This window comes from Lepidothrix coronata, unplaced genomic scaffold, assembly GCF_001604755.1.
Source record: "Lepidothrix coronata isolate B3197 unplaced genomic scaffold, Lepidothrix_coronata-1.0 Scaffold174, whole genome shotgun sequence".
Taxonomy (NCBI): Eukaryota; Metazoa; Chordata; class Aves; order Passeriformes; family Pipridae; genus Lepidothrix; species Lepidothrix coronata.
Genome location: NW_016690354.1, coordinates 1538725 through 1558156, shown reverse-complemented (window position 1 = coordinate 1558156; position 19432 = coordinate 1538725). Strand labels below are relative to the sequence as shown.

Sequence of the window (19432 nt, the reverse complement as noted above, 5' to 3'; positions counted from 1 at the left end):
TCCTTTGGTTTGAAGGGGACTTTTGGGTACAGGACTACTGTCTAGGGGTTTTTTTGTGTTCTGTTACTGGTTTTGCCAGCATACATATATCTTTTAATAAAGGGTTGTTATTTCTTCTGTTTTTTCCATGCTTCCTCGATTAAAGGCCCTTAATTTTGAATTTACAATTGCTGAGAGAGAGAAGTTTGGTCTATCTCATAACTCATCCTCTTTAGCAAACATTCCAGTCTCTTCAGACTGAGACATTTTTCGCGTCCAACTTGGGGCCTGGAAAGAGGAAAGGTGGAAAAAGGATAACCACCCTTTGTGTGAGTTACACGCATTTTGAACCCCTTGTGTGATTGACACGCGTTTTGAACCTGTAGGCACCATGATGTTAGGGGTTGTTGCTTTCCTCTGGTATATAACCATGCCAAGGTATCTGTCCCACCTGTCAATGTGTTTCAGTTCAGATACTAGTACTCTCATTGCAATAAGTACCTTCGAGTTTGTGCATTGGGTTTATGATACGGCAAACTCAGCACCTGTGATTTTCATCCGGAATATGTCCTCAAGGATGCACTACTGTTCTAACCTAAGCTGTTTCCTCTGGGGTTTTAAGGATAAGAACACCCACTCCTATGGAGAAACACAGGGGAATATATTTGCCCAACCCTTTATTCAGTTTCCTTTTGGATACAATCCAATGGCCTCTGGGAAGTTTAAATCCTCTTTAGATGTCAGAGACGTTTTACTTGTTGGGCTCTCTATCCTAGTTTGTGCCATTATAGTATACCTAATATACAAAGCCAAGGCCAAGAATTACCGAGAAGGCGTCCAGGAGCCTGCCCCAGGGGTGGAAAACCTCGAGTGGCATGGGGTATGGGAGGACATGGGTAAATTCTTAGAAAGTTGCTCAGCTCCCATAACATGGAAGCTCACCCTTGAACAACTCTTGAACCCTACAAAAATAATGAAAGCCGTGAGGGAGAGAGGCCGTGATGGATCCATGGAGAGGCAGTTGGCAGCTGCATGTGGGGCTTTGGCCATTGCCTACCGGAAGTTGCTTGGTATAGTGCAGCACTTCCAGGGAAAAGGAAAAGATGAAAACAAAATGCCTAATACGAAGGTGACTCAGGATAAGGCCAAATCAAAGGGGCAGACCAAGCCAACGGAGGTTGTCCCCATCCAAAAGAAGAAATATAAAGCCAAATCAGTTCGCCCAGTTGACGATGATGGGGAGGCAGGACCCTCACAGGCGACTGCTCCAGAGCCAGAAATCATCACTGAGTCTTTATCGTATAACAACCTCTGGAGCTTAAGGACAGACGTTGCTCGTCGTCCGAATGAGCCCGTTCTGGCCTGGATGATCCGAGTTTGGGACTCTACAGGTGATGCCATAAACCTTGATGGTGGTGAAGCGAGGTTCTTGAGGTCTATTGCCCAGGATGTGGGTATTGAGGAGGCGTTTGTGAGGGAATTGAAGTCCCTGTCCCTCTGGGCACGGCTTTTGGATGGTGTGAGGGAGAGGTTCATTTACAGAGATTACTTGCAGGCAGATCATTATACCACGGGCTGGAAGACCATAGAAGAAGGGATCCTACGTCTGAGGGAAATGGCACTGCTGGAAGTATTGTTTGGAGGGGATGGGCAGCCCACCAACGATCCTGACAAGGTTAAGTGTACACCACAGATGTGGTGGAGCTTCACACGTATGGGGCCATCCACACATAAAGGTTACCTGACATCATTGGAGGCTGGGGAGAAGCGGGAGCCAGTGATGTCTGTAATAAATAAACTTCGGTTGTACGACAGTATGATCGAAGGACCGCTACAGGCCCGCATCTCCACTGTAGAGACAATGATTAATGAGCTCAAGGAATTAACTACAGGGTTGAAAGAGAGGATTGAGGGAAACAATTTCCATATGGTCCCAGTGAGTCACATGAGGGGTATGTTAGGTAAAAAGGTTTGGATTAACCCTGCCTCGAGCAAAAGCAAACCCAAAAAGTAAACCCATTCCTGGGATTGTTTTTTGCCCAAGGGCCTGGTTGCACCTGGTGGGTGATGCAGGAAGATGGAGAAACCCGGTGTATACCTCAAGGAGACCTTATTTTCGGGTGAACTGGCTGTACCTGTGTATCTGCATCTGTATGTAACTCTGTATCTGTATTTGTATCTATCTATTAGTAGATGTATACATAGTTAGAATAATGCATGTATGTATGAAGTTCAAAGACTTAATCTGATAAAGTGTGAAAGCATGGGAAAGAAAAATTAGGGGTGGATAATGTTACAGGTTATAAATCTGAGAGGTGAATTTTTCTTTCTCTGCTTCACTGTAAGAAAAACAGAGTTTGCAATGGGAAGGGGGAAGGGGAGGTTATGAGCTTTACAAAAGGGATAGCCAGCAGAGCTGTATTTTTAGCTAATGGCCCATTCGAAGGCTGGAGTTTGAGATTTTGGGGGTAGCTGGCTGCTCTTAGGGAGGAGAGGTCAGATGGCTAAGTTCTCTCGCCGGGACAGAGACAGGGACTGTGTCCGGGCATTTCTGCAGGAAAAGCCTGGGAGCCAGTCTTTCTGGTTCTTTCGTCCTGGTGAGGCCTGACCACCGGCCTTGCGCCGCCACTGCCTCGTGACTCCAGCCGGGATCTACTGGGTTTTTCCATCGGAGAGGTGTGTGCTTGCCGGGAGAGAAGGGGAGAGCCTTGGACACCGTCAGCCCAGAACAACAACCCCCTCCGCGTGTGGGGACCGCCAGAGCCCAACAGCGCCCCCTGCCGGCCACCACGGGAACTGCAGGTCCTGCACCTCCGGCGACCCAACAGCGCCCCCTGCCGGCCACGGTTGGGACTGCGCTGAAGGACAGAGAAGTATTGTCAGACTTTGTTGTTGTTGTTGTTGGTTTTCTCCTTTGGTTTGAAGGGGACTTTTGGGTACAGGACTACTGTCTAGGGGTTTTTTTGTGTTCTGTTACTGGTTTTGCCAACATACATATATCTTTTAATAAAGGGTTGTTATTTCTTCTGTTTTTTCCACGCTTCCTCGATTAAAGGCCCTTAATTTTGAATTTACAATTGCTGAGAGAGAGAAGTTTGGTCTGTCATAACTCATCCTCTTTAGCAAACATTCCAGTCTCTTCAGACTGAGACAAACTATTGAATATAAAACTCTAAACCCCTTGATTGTGACAACCTCTGACTCAGAAAAAACACCTTTTCTGTTAGTGTCCTAAAGAATTAAATTACAGCATTTACTGGCTATAGATAGTTCTGCTGTTGTGAAAGCATTCAAGCATCTTATCCAGATATAACATATCTGGAATAAAAATACTCCAAATTTTAGCAAAATCTAAAGTCTAGCGTTTTGTCAGCAACTTCCTTGGAAAGGCCAGAAATTACACAGCACACTGATAAACTCTTAAACATAAATGGTATATTCCAATTCATGTCACAAGAAGGAACTACAGTACTGCATTTCCACATGTAGAATCTACTAGCTGTGCATTTAAAAGTGATATCCTATGGACGCTTACTTCATGATTTCTCATATTTTTTAGGTTTCTTAATGGTACTGAAAAACATTATAAAAGTAAAAGAGTCCTGAAAAGACATTTGCCCATTATTAACTCTTACCTCGTTTCTGTAAGATTTCTTGCAGATCTGGCTTGCCTGCTGTGTCTGTTAGAGCCTCTCCATCATTTTCCTTATCTGCATTTTCTTCTGTTTCAGTAGATCCAGCAGAGAGAGCTTGAAGCTTTGTCCCCAAATCTTGCACTTCTGATTTCAGGAAAGCAGCTGGTCCATCAATGCCTGCAGGCCAAAATAAAACAGAAATATAAAATTTAATTTTTACAGCTAAGGATGCATCCCAGGATCGTGGCTCTTTTCACCTTCCCCTGCTCAAACATCCCTTTAAAGTACTGAAGTATATTTGTTCAATTTTTGTCAGAAGACTTGGGAGGAGTCAGGCCTAACTCTGGTACAGACTGCCTATTACTTTAAACACACTAAGCATCAGTTTCTCCCTATATAAATAGAATGGTTGTATCTACCTTTTTCTGAGGGCTAAAACAATTAAAAGAAGTTGTATTTATCATGCACATTGCTACCCTTCAATTTATTTACAGGCAAATACTCTATTTTCTTTTCCTTCACATTCATTGTTTGCTTCTGTGCCAGTAAGTGCGGGCTCCACAGTGAACGTCACAAATCAATTTGATAAAAATATTTACAGCCACAGGCAGAAAAAACTGTAAATGGACGCCCCCTATCTTTTTGTTAGAAATGAAATTTCCATGTTTGAACACACAACAGAGCTGTGCACCACACTTTGTAACTGGTGGAGACATCTTGATGGCAGGGTCTGGCATAATACTTAATATTCATTTGTGTAGCACACAATATGTAAGTTCCAGCTTTGGATTTCTTACTTTCCTACTGTTTTCCTTCTTAAAATGTTACTGCTTTATCTAGTCATCATATTTCTGACATGTTTACTCCTGTTATCTCTTCTTAACAGTATTTGTTTGCACTGAAGAAGCCTCAGAACTACTGAAGCTAGTAAGTGAGCAGTTAGTTTTCATTTCAGTATTACCAAACATTCCTGTCTTAGAAGTTATATCAATCTTTTCTCTCACTCTCTTTTTGACTCAAAAGCATCCTTTAATACAAGCTTTCTTATACTTGATTTTAAACACATAAATGCTACTATCCACATCACTACTTTCCTCCCCATCCTATGATTCTGAAAGACATCTGGAGAATGAGAAAAATATTCAGGAGAGAGAGAACAGCATAGTTCCAAATGTGATCTTCAAAGCGAGTAATACTGGTTTGTTTGGGTCTTTAAAATTCTACTCTGCATATTGATTTTATTGTTATTACTACAATGCTTGCATTATAAAATCCTGCAATAGCATGCATCTCGAAGATTCAGAATGTTTCTTGTTACTTTTTTGATAGGCTGATGGGATCCTGGCTCTCATAAACAATTTCCTGACATTTCCAAGTGTAAGGATTTCATTGCTGCTCTTTTTTCCTCCCTGTGACAAGGGAGTCTTAAGGCTCTCAATACTGTATTTCTTTCTACTTCTAAAAGAATGGTCATTATTTTACTGTAATTTTTTACTGTTTTGAGACCACCAAGTTATTGCCTTTGGCCCTGATACCACTTTGTGCTTTTGACTTTGTGGACCACTATAGCTTGTTTGTCATGTTTCAGTTGTCTCACTGAAGCCCACAGAAAACCCATTAAGAACCTAATTCAGTATTTATAACACTTTTTTTTTTGCTTTTCTCTATCATTCAGTCATATGCAATCTTGAGACAGAGTATGCCATGACAACATAAGGAAAAGTACAAGCAGTCACTATTGAATTATTTTCTTTTCTTTGTCCTACAGCTTCAGAAGATTTTTTCTTAATTTGGATTTGTATCTCCCTACCTTTGTAGACATTCCTAGCTCATATCTACAGTTCTTCTAGCCTAACACAAGGGAGAGATTACTCAAGGGCACATGAAGATTTCCAGCTGTCAGAAAAATTCAAGGTGAGGTTTTTGTTTGCTTTTGCAGTTTAGTCTTGCTCAACCGTACTGTACTAGAATTCTACTTCTGTACATAGAAAGTTATGCAATCAATCTTGTTTATCACTTGGCCACTGCCACAGCAACGTAGGTGCCCATCTGTGACATATAATGCATGTACTGGCACTCTGGGGAACATTGTTGCAATTAGGTTGATTACTCACCATGTAAAACAACATCACTGTGGACAGGGGTAGGAGTTTCTACTAAAGGAGTCTGCTCCTCACACCCTTTGGGCTTTGACCTGCGCAGCTTTGCCTCAGGATTTGGCTGTACCATCAATGGATCAAGACGTTTCTTCCTCTGCTTCTTCTCTAGAAGAGCTCTCTGTGGATTGAAGAAAAGCATGAAAGAGATGAGTAAACACATCTAGAGAAAACATGCCTCTGCCCTTGGCAATAACATGCCAAGACATTCTCACTGACCAGTACCTCAAACCTGAAATATTCTTGTAATCTCTTACAAAAATCCTGACACAGGTACCATTTTGTCTTTGGAGTGAGATATTGCCTGTGATTCTCCATGAGAAGTTGATGGGTGACATGGACACCTGTTTATTTTTGATCTATCCTGAGACCACCAGCAGATAATGTGAAATCCTTTCATCCACTCTAAAATGCAGCAATCCTTAATACAAATAGATAAATTCAGCAGTCATTTATAGTCCAATATGAAACAGTCAGCACTTGCAAAGGAAAAGGTTTTTGTCTCAAAAGTCATCATCTTACAGGGAGAACCTAAATAGCTCCCAGAAACCAATGTTGAGAGATAAGACTTAGAGTGGGCAAACAAATAAACAACAATAACTAAAATAGGAATGATCCACTAAAAGGAAAATTGATCTACCTTGCTAAACTTTTGCATGTAATTCAGGACTGAAAGCAAAGAGTGGTAAATCCACATGTTAAAAAAAAATTCCAAGATACACATACATTTGATATTTATAATTTCCTACTAAACAAGAACAGAAACAACTTCTAGACTTAAATCAAGGCAAATGGGGACACTGTACCATTTTAAAGACAGACATGCCTAATCCTTAAAACCTAAGGTAATGCATGAAGAACGAAAAATCGTATTTTAATATTCTGCACCATTATGCAAACAATATGCAAGCTCCTTAGTGTAGATGCAGTTTATTCACGGCCGCTTCTTCTGTACCTGAGCACCTCTGGAAGTTGTTTTTGATAACAGAAACCATTTCTCCATCAAATTATTTGGAGTCTTGATGGACCCACCAGATAAACAGTACCAACAATTCAATCCACTTGAGACACAGACATCTTTGGAGCCCTTTCCTCTCCCATTATTTTTTTCTCTTGTTAGTTCTTCCCTCTCCTATTAGGCTTTTTATCTCGAATGAGATCAGTTTCTCAGGCAACCTCTCCCTGAGGAATTCCAACATAACTCAGTCCTTGGTTCTTTATTCTTTCTCCTTTTTTCTCTTATCTGAAAAAAAAAAAAAAAACAAAACCAACCACCCCCAAAAAAACAAATTGGAAAAAAAAACAGAAAACAAACACCCAAAACCCAAACAAAACCAAATATACAAAACCCCCAAACAAACAAACCAACAAAAACCTCAAAAGAAATTTACTTTTTTTTTCTTTAAACTTAGAATTACACTCTGAAGACTGGACTGCAATACAGGTAGTGTTTGCTATTGGAGAATTATTTGCAAGGATTGTCCTGCAGAGCAAGAATTACATAGAATCCCAGATCACATTGGTTTAGAATGAGTGAAGAAAAATAAGCAGTAAAATCAGTTTTTTAGAAACTGCTAATTGTGGATATGTTCTCTAGAAAGGTAGTCAAACCGTCCAGAAGAATTTACATTGGTTTGTGTTGTTTATTTTTTAAATTAATGCTGAGGAAAAGTAAAAAATGTCATGATAGTTTATAAATCTCTAAAGGAGAGAGGAAAAACAAGAATCAGAACATTATACTCAGAATAAGGATTTGAGAATTGTTGTCCAGACTTCTCCACCTGACAAGTAGACAGGCAAGAAAAAAAACCCAACAAAACAGACATACCCTGAAGGCAGTAAAAAAATAAGAAAATGCACAGCTACTGCTAGAATGCAAAACTGAATTTGAGATCAACACAGAATATAATAACTTTAAGACTTACTTAATGGATTATTCTATTACATAAGCTTTTTTAAACATTTCACTGCACAGCAGTCGAAATTTATTATTATTATTATTGTACATTGCGTTTCATCATAGAATTTCTAGGACTCACTAATCCAACAGCATCAGTTTATATTAAAACACAGTTTACCGCTGGTAGATGTGACCAACCTTCTTCTTGCAAGAATTTCAGAATAATCAAAGTGACAAAATCCGACAGTAATTTAATTTATTTTAAAAGGGCTTCTCTCTAATACTTTGTTTACTGAGCAGGAAAAAACATCTGCAAGTCCACTGACAGGACAGTAAATAGTAGTTCATTTTCTCTCCATACGGTGGCAGCCTGCTCTTCAGTACCACGTATTCCCGGCCTTATTCCACTACAGAAGCAGAAAAAAGGAAACTGTATTTTGTTTCGTTTTGCCTACTAAGTAGCCTTTTCCTCCAGCTCTGTGGTACAGCAAATTTCATATAATATTACAACATAAAATTTAGACAGTTCGTGAAATGGACACCAAAACACATAATCAATTAATTAAGTAACAGATACAGATTATGATGATTTGTTCAGCATTTTGTGAACTCCATGCATCAAATACTTTCAGAAACGTTTTCTTTGCACTGCAGAAAACAGTAACATCAGAATATAGGACAATTAAAAGATCACAAACCACCAACTCCTAATGAGTTTCCAACAAGTCAAGAAGTCAGATGAATATATCCTAGCAAACTAGTAAGACAACTAGTTGAGTATTCTGTCTACAATTGTGATAATGGGAAGATGGTATACAGGAAGGTTCCAACTACACCATCAAAGGTGCAATTATTTGGCATTGTCCTAACCTTAGCAGGCTATAGAGGATGGATCCTAGCTTGGAAACATCCTCTCCACTCTTCCAGCTCCTCCTTAGCTCATGCTGGGGCAGCAGTGGCAATGCTAGTGATGGTGGCATTCATGAAACTTCATGTCAAGAGTAATGCACCACACCAGGTGCATTCAGAAACGTGTCAGGCTCCGTGCTCTCCAGGCACAGGGAGATGGCAGCACTGCACTTGGAGCTGCAGGCACCTCATGTGCTCAAGCACATGAAAACCTTCTACTAATGAGGGACTAAGCACTGACTGAGCAACCACGTGCTCTTGCCTCAAGTCCAGGAGAAAAAAGCATCCTGGCAGGCAGAGCTGGCCCACAGATGGAACTTGATGTCATGCACTATTGTAAATAATATTTTACTGCAATTACAGGGTTCCCAAACCCATTATAAAGATGGATGACAGGCATATCTCTGTGCTGTGGCAAATGCTTATTCTAGATTCTCTGTCTGACCAAAGATTTTATCCATGGCTGGATTAAAACATCTTGCATTTATTTTATCCCAATTCCTATAAATGTTTATGACAAATTAATCAACCAGGGCATCGGCTACAACCAGCAATGAGTCCCTCATATCTGGTAGTGACTTCTGTTTCTTCAGAAGGCATAGTACTATTCATGTACAAGTTGACTTTAAAAGTAATATTCAATCCCAATTACATAATCATAAATTAGAGAGTGTCAGCATTTCTCAACAAGTTCCATTTGCAAGGGGCAGGGGGGTTGTTAAAACCTATTTCAGAGATATTGTCTAGCTGTTGGTTTTGTAGATGATTGCAATCTCAACCAAATCCAAGAAAGATGGAAACAAAATTGCAAATGGAATGCATAATTTAAACTGAACTCTTCATGATTTTAACTGACAGCTGCTCTGAGGGAATTCCACCCAGCTCAGCAGCTTTGTTTTGGTGGAACAGCCATGCATCCCCATGGCAAGGTCTGACACTAAGCATACATTGATCACAGTGCCTAGCACTAGAAGTGATTACTACCAGCTTATGACCCAAGACCACAGTCCTAAAACAGACCCTGAGGTTCATCACCAAGCATTCAGACCTTCCTTAGTTTTGGAACATCTTACCAAGTGCCATTTGTCACTAAATGCTCCTTTACTGATTACTTGAAATAATGCTTTCTATTTTTTAATTATTTGTTTTTAAACAAGTGTTACTTGATAGTCTACATGTAAAGGACTATCTTAGCTTCCACAAATATGACCAAAGATAAATTTTACCCCTTGACTGAAGTGTTTTAGGTAAAAGCCTGTATAAACACAGATAAAGTTGGTGATAAATTCACTGTCTGAAGCCAAAGCTAAGCAAACTCAGACTACAAATAACGAATAGGTTCTGGTAAAGAGGATTATTATCCATTGCAAGAGTAGCCTGAAGACTGTTGTGTCTGGATTTAAAGACCCTCAGCTGAGAAAAGGCCTGTCTAAAAACCATACTTTAATTTGAACAAGATGAATTTAATGTAAGACAGTGATTTGTGGTCCATTTGAAATGGCCAGCTAGAGAATCTTCTAATCTATTTATAAGCATTTGAAATTTCACAGAGAAAGAATATTAAAGATGGATACTTTATTGCTTTGAAGAACATGGTGATGTAAACATCCAACAAACAGCACTTCAAAAACTGAGACCTATAACCTAACATCTGACCCATGCTTGGCTGTAAATATTTTCTCTGTAGGAAACAAAAAAAGGTCAAAAGGTGCTGGAAATCCTTCTCAACAGCATTGTTAAGGAGATTTTTCTGTAGGTTGGGGAAACTTTTTCTTTTGCTCTGATGCTTAAAATCAATAATTCCCTGCAGTCTCCCTATCTTTCAATTCATTCCTGTGTTCTGGTGACTCAATTGCAACGAAATGAGAGGACATATGAAAAATGAATGTATCAAATACATCAAATCTACAAACCATGGCAAGGTTGACTTAAACTAATGAAAACCATGAAAATCTTCAAAGAAAAATATTAGCAAGTTGGTCTTTAGACCAACCATTTTTAGTACTTCATCCCCATTTCTCAAGTCTCTAGATGGCTGTTTGTTTTCCTATACTTATTTTTACCAGCTTCAGTACTATCATTTACCTGATTCTGTAGTTTCAGCTGTCGTAGTTTCATGCTTTCATCCTCAAAGATGCTGGGAAAGGGAAAGAAACAAATTCATTAATTATTGCTATTAAACAGTTTCCATTACAAGAGCACAAGATATTCTCAGACTGCAACTTCGCCATCAAGACTTAAAAACAACTGTTAGACATTACTTCTATCCCACTAAAAGACCAAGATACAAAGAATTAAAAATAAAACATACTTTGTATTCTGTCAGAAATAGGACAAAAACTGTAGCTGAATCCCCTTAGTAAACTGCTCTGAAAACATTTTGTAAGCACTAAAGGCTTCATTATTGGTAGATGGATTATGACCCACTACTGAGGTAGGGCTATGAGACAATTTATACCTGAAGGTTTAACACAGTTCAAATTGATTCAGTAAAGTCCCTGCTCTGTCATAAGACACCCAATTCTAAATTAACTCAGTTCTCTCTTGGAGTTAAACCTACATAATTTTCTCTTCCTATTAGATTTTCCAAAACTACTGCTAATACCTGAATCTGTATTTTCAACATCTGATATTAATTCTTAGAGATAAAATATAATTATTTCACTATTTTGTTGTTTTATAGATAATTTTCATAAGAACTCTAGCTTTTCATTCTAAATTGTGTTCCATACAGATTTCCCATTTCCTTTTGTATGATAATGGATTACTACATAAAGTGCAATTGAGAGCAGCTAATCCTACATAGGGGAAATGTTAATTGACAATTAAGCACATATTCTGCCTATCACAGTTGTGCACTTCCTCCAACACAGCTTTGACAAAGACCTCTCTGGAACTGAGAAAGCATCAGGAAGAAGATACTACTTGATGTGGGAAATGGACAAATGTTATATATTTTATTAATAGCACACAGAAAAGCAGGGCAAGCCAAAATTTCAGTTTAAACAGGAAATTCTGTCTGGTTTATGTATCCATAAATGTCCAATGATGTGAAGCCACAAGCTGGCAGGCAGCGCTGAATATAATCCTAACAAGGAAAACCAGAGAGACAGCAAGAGACAGGGAGAGAGGAGGGGGGGTTTCTGCAAAACACATGCCATGGAAATTGGATTACAGCACATAGAGCTAAAGAGTCAAAAAGGCCTGAGCCCCCCTATAATAAACCCACATTTGTCTCAGCTTCCAGGCAANATCAGAGGTCCTTAGAGACAGCCTACCCTGGCCAACACAGGCCCTGCTCTGGAAGGTGGAATTATGCAGAGAAAGAGTTCTATATACACATCATATATAACAACTTATATGATCTAAAATTTATACTAGTTCTTGAACTAATAGTACTTTAAAGCAAGCTATGACTGCCATTTTCTTGATACACTTAGCAGTTCTCATCATTTCTGAACTTCTTTTTTTTCTAATGTATTTGAACTATCATCACACAACAGGTCTAGGACCTTGAAAATATCTTGTTTCTGAAAACTGATGTTACTCCTTCCTTGGATCTTCAATACATAGTATCTTGGATTCAAAGGCAATGGAGGGCCTGGAAAAATTAGTGTCTTTCTTGAAGAGGAATGGAGAGCTATTGCACATCCCCAAAACAACAGTTACAGTAATACAGTTGTCTTCCCTTGAAAACAGCCACAACTTAAGAAAGAAACAAGCAGAAGCTACTGAGTGCTGCAAGATATACAATAGTTATTGCATGACACTTCAGCATATTTATTATTTATAGCATAGGTGATGGAAAAGGCCATCTTTAGCAAAGTTTGAAAAATGCCTCAAAGCTCCACTTAAGATGTTCATGATTAAAAAAAAAAAAAAAAAGAGGGGGAATATTCCTTTTCTTCTCATACACCTACTGATTTAAGAAATAGATTATATTTGTTAACTGCAGTCAAGTTTGTTATAAAGCAATCTGTGTATCTCTGATCAGCAGTCGGTTTACAGACATATTCTTATGGACACGAAAGTTTCCTGTGCAGATACAAGCTACTGCTTGTGGGTTTGTTGTTTTTCCTAATAGAAAATGCATCCCCAAACAATTTGAGTCTATTCTTCAGAAAATAATAAAACAAATACAAACACTACCATTTTAGGAAATAAGTTCCCAGGTTTTCCTTTTTACCTGAAAGTTGACAAAGTGCTGAAATACACATACACATCTTGTGGAAATCCTCAGTGAAAATTATTTACTTCATATGCTAAATTATTTTCCACTCACACTGGAACAAAGTTACACCATGTAACAGGATCATAAAGCAGACTACACAGTGCTTCACCTCCGGCCACTTAATTGACGCTCAAACATGGCTGAAATACAAAGTTTCTAACAGGTCACAGAGCTTGACAGAGCAAAAAGATTACGAAGAGTATTCTCTCTTACAATTCAAAATTGCCTCATAGTAGGCCACAAAAGGAAAGCAGCCATCAATCCATCCTTCCCATTTTAAAAAGCAAGGATTCACACAAGGATCAAAATAAAAAGAAACAAAGCCACGAGCACTGTGGCTCTATAAACAGTTGCTAAAAAAACACAGCAATCTTACAATATTTTCATTTACTCCTCCTTCAACCTTTCCTAGAGCAGTCCCTCATTATGAAAGTGTAACATAATAACCAGACAAAAAAAGAGCTTCCCACACTTCAGACCTTTCCCTACTCATCACGGCACAGTTGGTGGTATTACAAACTTTAACAGGAAAAGGCTGTTCTAGAGTCACTCCTGCAACTCACTGCTAAGGAATGCAAGCAGTGTGCTAATCCAGCTGCAGGCTTCAAACAGGAATCCTCCTTCTACTGGGCTGACAACACAGATCAGTGTCTTTGGACATGCCCACACAAAACCACTGTGCTCTTTGCTTTTCTGTTTGAAGGGTTTACATGCAAGAAGACTTAAATATCCAGCAGGAAGAGGAAAAATTAGCAGCAATTCCACAGCTACAACAACACAGTTCAAAAAATGAAAAAACCCCACAGCCATCAGACCAGTCAAACCACCAAACAAGTAAACTTGTCAAATTTACTTTTGACAAATAAGAACTGAAAATATTCAAGTCGCCTGTCACGATCTTCCTCTTCCCAAGCACTGCAGTGCAGCAGACTACAAGAGACTCTGCCCCCCAATTCCTCCGCTGTGTTTATCAGAATCCACCAACAATCCTGCTAAAGCTGTGGACATGCCAGAGAAAGGAAAAATGACTCAGAATGTAACATACAAGAAAAGACTAATGATAATCCAGGATACAGAATAAAAATGAGAGTGGGAAAGCAATTATTTAACAAAAACACTCAACTGAGAAGATACAACAGCATGTCTGGATGCGGGAGAAGACAGCAAGATATAAAGGGGTTCACAGATCCATTTCCAGATTTGACACAGACCAACATGAAGCAAAGTTTTATTTTTAATTGATAGCATCTCAAATTCCTACTGAAATCAGAGTCAGCCTGGTTTCCATTTCATAAACAGAAATTAAAGTGTTGCAACAGGAATACACAGCAAATTTTATTATAAAAATGTTAACTTAGTCTTTCCTAACCATTTTCAGAATATCAAACAACGACAATGAACAGGTAACTCACCAATTATTTAACAGATATTCATATATGCAATTAAGGCTTCCTTTTTATGTAGTTTATTTTCCTTTCTGTAAAAAAGGCACACTACATCTATTGACACTTCTTTCAGAATGGACATACTGTTTTTCAATAACACTCCAATTTTGGCATTACAAACTGTGGAAAGGCAGAATTTACACTCTTGTTTTCATTGCAACTTTGCTGTGTGTCTGAATATGTTATACTAAAAAAAAAACCCACCAAAATAGTTATGATCTAAACACTTGGCAATAATTACCATTGAATCAGCCAAATACAAACTCATAGTATAATGCAACTCTGAGAACAACGAAAAACCCTGATATTGAAGTAGGAGAATGTAGAAAACAGGGCAAGAAAGTAATCCATCAGCCTGAAAATGGTCTTCCATTCTGTCCAAGGTCCACACAAGAAAAAGGATTCTGAAGAACTGAAGAGGGTTCAGCAGAAAGCTGAACAAATTGACCAAGGATTGGTTTATTCAAAAGAAAAATCAATATGCTCCACTGTATTCCATGGATTTGATGCCACAAATGACTATTGATGAGAGAAAAGACAACAAAATCCAGCCATACATAATTGAAACTAAACAAATTCAGACTGCAAATAGTTTTTTTTTTTTATTTAATACTGTGACCATAGAGAGAACTCATGGAGCTGTGTTTTTTCAACAGAAAACAAGGGGGTTTAATCAAGGTTGAATATTATTATGTTAAAAAAAAATTGCTGTCATAGAGTAAGGCTACAGTTTACCTCAGATTTCAGATGTGGTTATCACACAGAATGGGAGAGCAAGCATTCTGCTTTTAATTTATATCAATTACGTCCCCCTTATATATGGGCTGTTAAAGCTATAAGGAATCAAAAAAAAAAAAGGCTATTTCTATCATGGACTAGTTTTGCAAGGAATTGACTGGTTGCAGCTGTGAATGACAGGCAAGAAGCAGAGAAAGTAAGAAAAGCCACAGGAAAGAGGAACTTGCAGAGAGAAAATGAGTGAGAATTCACTGGAAAGACAGATTTGAAAAGACATTAAACAAAGGAAAAACACCATCATGAAAGTTCTTCCTGCATTCAACAAAATGTGTGTTCCTCATAGGTCCACTAAGAAATACTATACTCAGTTTTTCCTCCTAAACAAGCAATGCAACAAGGCCGTGCAGATTTAAAAGTTTCCCAGCTGGCTAAATCTGTTCTGCAAACATTTGATAATAAAAAGTAAGAGTCCCAGCCTCTTAAAAGAGGAAGGTCAGATAAGCTGATTGAAACAGACTCCACCTTAAAACAAAATCTGACCCAAGAGAAGCAAAGATAGCTTGTTTTGCTTTTTAATTGTTCTAAGCATCTTTAGAGCCTATATTAGCACTGTATATGCACTGAACTCTTGGTGAGAGAAATTCAGGAATTATTACCTATTTTGCACAGCTCTAGGGAAGGTATTACAGCTTCAGATAGTCCATAGTTTGGCAGGGAGATTTCAGGGAAAGTGTCCAGCAGAAACTTCCAGCTCATTGTAAAGTGAATTAGATTTTGAGTTTACAGCACCTTTTACAAACAAACTTGATATTTTTATAGCATTCTGATGCATAAATCCTTTTAACAAACACAATCTTTTGATCTAAATGGGAATATGAATCTATACATTAATAATCAAGATTCTTAAATTTTTAGTTGTTGCCATTGCTCTACTTTTTTTAAAGGAGCTCCAAGGCACAATAACATCATTTCTGTCCACAAATATCCCCAATTTTCCAATATGTTGTGTTCCATTTCTCACTCCACAGAGGATTACTTCCATCAGGAGTCTTACAGAGCCCATGTAGCTCCTTCTTCCTTTGCAGGACAGTTTAGTAAAGTTGTAGCAGCAGTTATGTCTCTGAGCAATACTCCCAGAACTTAAGAATCAGGGAACAAGAAGTGGCTTGTGGCACATATCTTTGTCCACTAGATTTTATTTTTAGGTGTAGAAGAGCAAGTAAAAGCAACTTCAGTAAGAAATGTGGAGTCAGCTGGTGTGAAAGTGTTTTCACTCTTAACCCTCCAGAGATCTTTCCTGGGGACTGTTGTCCTCATGTGAACTACAGCTATGAAGGAAAATAGAAGCTGTAGAAAAGAGATCAGCTGAAGAAGGATTCTTATATTTTGAAAGATAGAAGATATAATCCAAACAGCAATTGCAATACTGTTTCTGGAAATGGTTGAGGAGCAAAATTTATCTGTAATGCACCTTCCAATCCACAAAAGGGAGGAGTCCCACTGACACAACTGTAATTGCACATTTCTGGGAAAACGTGTAACATAGCATCCATAAGATTGAGGATTACCAATTTTTTCTGCCTTTCCCAAGGCAGAAGAGTGGGGCGGGGTTGGCAAAAACTTGGTATTTTTTCCTTCACAATTAAATAGCAGTAAGTCTTCCAAAGTAAACTGATCTGCTGCAAATCAGCCATAAAATGCCACATCTATTTCTAAGTGACATGGCTAAGGTTGCACCAACATTTTCTTTACCAATTGATATTTCAAGAAGGGCAAGTTTTAGTCTCTGTCTGCCTTTTTTACATAAAGAATCCTTTCCTGATGAAATTAGATTTACCCTTGATTTCTCCCCGCCCCAAGAAACATGCACAGATTACTAATGCTGATTTGAGAAAGATTTCACAAAATTTGTTTGGAAGCTTTACACCTACTAAACGTATTATGAAAACAATGACACAGCAACGGTTAACACAATTTTGGAAGCAATTCTGAATGAGTCAATAAACTGTTGTTAATAAAGCCTGTCTTTGATATGCTTTAATATAGAAATTATGCCCCACATAATACAGATTGAGTAAGCCGTATCTCAGAATATTGCAAAATAAGTATAACATTAACTAATAAGAACAATAAATTATGTCAGAGCAGGCTGGATGGAGGGAGCATCTAGAGATAAGCCTTGAGATCTGTATGTCCTACTTCACTTCAAAATACACCTGAATCCTCTGGCTACTACATGTTCCTGCCAATAACTTGTACCAACTACCTGAACAATTTACAAGTTACTAAAAAAGATCCAAAAGAAACAAAAAGGCAAGTTAGTCCTTTAAAACTTCTGCTTCTACCTACCTCCAGGCTTAATAATGGAACTTTATAGAAAAGTACCTGATAATTTCACTTTAAAGTCACATGGACTGGAAGCATGCCAAAAACACACAAATCAAAACATCCACTATCCCCTCATCCCCTCCAAAAAAAATCCAACCCCAAAAAGGTTGGTGTTCTGAAGATTATATATACATAAATATCTCAAGAAGCCCCTTCCAACCTCCATGATTCTGTCTGTTTGGGTTCTAGAGATCACAAGATAAATGGAGATAGTTTAGATCCTGAGAGAACAAACTAGATGACAATAAAGAATACAGACTGTCACAAGAAAATGCAACAGGAACAAAAGCATCATGAAATAGTTACATTCTAAGCTCAGAACTATTTTGTCTACTGTACTTCTTAGTGTTTGCATGCCATTCAAAAACTGACTCAAAGTACCAAAGACTAGCTCCTCCAAGGAACAAGGGAACAGAGCAATGAAAACAAACAGCACTCTCTGGACAGAAGCTACTAGATCTTCTATTTGGACTACAAAGAAGAGCACAAACAAAAACCTGTGTCATTCTCTACTATACTATACTGGGAGAATGGAAAGGAGATTCTTGTTTTCCTTAGCCAAAATCTCAAGTAATTTGTTTCTCCAAACCTAAAGTGAAAGGATTATTCTTTTCCTGGAAGGAAGGCCAAAAGCAGCCAGAAATCCACACAAGCCATCAACCATTAAAGCCATCACTGATGCTGGGAAGGTGGCACAAAGACAACCATAAGAACGTTCACATAAACTTATCTTTAAGTGTGTAGCCAAACAGGGGTTTTCAACTGGCATTTTATTAAATACTTTCAAGAAAAGGGAGACAAGGAACCTCCTGCTAGGCACATTCCTTCACGAGTTCACAGCTGGTGACTCCTTGAGTAAGGACTTTTCAGCTAAACTACCCCTACAAATACAGAGCATTATGCTTCCAAAATCATGTTTATTCAGGTGAACTTAATGAGACTTAGGTTTCTGCTAAAGAAAAGAAACATTTATTTCCACAAGCAGAACACCAGCTTTCTATTTAATGTCCTCTCAATTACATGCTCCAAATCCCCATGGTCATTTCACTTACAGAAATAGCTCTGCCCAAGGAAAAGGCAAAGCAAGATCCACAGGGGCTTGGAATTCTGACTCCTACGATCTTCTGTTAGTAAATTATTAAACCCTGACTGTCACTTTTGTTGATGTTGTACCTAATTACAACACGAAACCAGTGAAATGTAGAGCAGAATCTACTCTCTCCTAGCAACAAAGCCAGCAGTTAAATGGCAGGTGGTATGTTTAACCCAGACCAGGTAACAAAACTCAAAGTTCCCTGAAAATAATTTGCATCACACTTCACACCACAAACTGCACTTGTTTTATAGTCTTTTGAATTAAAAACGGGAAAGAACATGACATTTTCTGAACTGACGCTCTAGAACTGATTGTGGGCTTTTATTTCCAGTCCAGCATTTTTTACATTTTTAAAAGATTGCAAGGAGAAGCCATTAAAGAGATAGAAACAGTGCAATGTAATTTCCATCTCAAACTGTGTGACTCAGCAAGATACCACTGCTAGATTTAGGTTCTTGTTCTTTTTTTTTGTCTCAGATTTCACACAAGAATGCAAAGTCAGAAAGGAGCGCAAAAGCGACCACAGACTCCTATTACAATAACACAGGTAGCTAAGAGTTCAAACATCCCAGAGGTTATATGTTTTAAAGAGCTCTAGAAGTAAGTGTAAATGTTCTTGGAGTAGTCTACAACAACTTCTCTAAGCACATCAGAAATCCACTTACAAGAGAATTCATCCCATGACTCAATTACAATACAATCAACAGTCAACTGTGCCTCAGTGACAAAACACAAATCTAGAGCTATTCCAGTGCAAGTCTGGTTGCAGAAAGTTTTCACACATACAAAGTCATAATTATGTTAAGTCAGGGCATTTGTCCCCCCTACAGATGCCACATTAACAGTGTTTAAAAAAAGCAGAAGACAAAAATAATGGTTCTCTATAAAAAAATAGTCATTTTTTTGTAACCTAAAATCTAAGTAATAAGAGATGGGAGAAGAACTTATTAGAAAC

The 19432-nt window shown here is 38.4% G+C and overlaps 1 protein-coding gene across 2 annotated transcripts in view; it reads right to left on the bottom strand.

The window, feature by feature from the left end:
- Positions 1-19432, bottom strand: part of TULP3 (tubby like protein 3) — a 35934-nt gene that overhangs the window by 12905 nt on the left and 3597 nt on the right. Inside the window, exons 2-5 of one of the 2 annotated variants that reach the window (XM_017830151.1) lie at positions 10665-10716; positions 7964-8077; positions 5729-5891; positions 3615-3791 (exon numbers count right to left, since the gene is read on the bottom strand). In XM_017830151.1, the coding sequence (XP_017685640.1) occupies positions 3615-3791; positions 5729-5843 (292 nt within the window). In that variant the 5' untranslated portion in view covers positions 5844-5891; positions 7964-8077; positions 10665-10716. The remainder of the gene's footprint in view (positions 1-3614; positions 3792-5728; positions 5892-7963; positions 8078-10664; positions 10717-19432) is intronic. The other variant, XM_017830150.1, reaches the window with a different exon arrangement.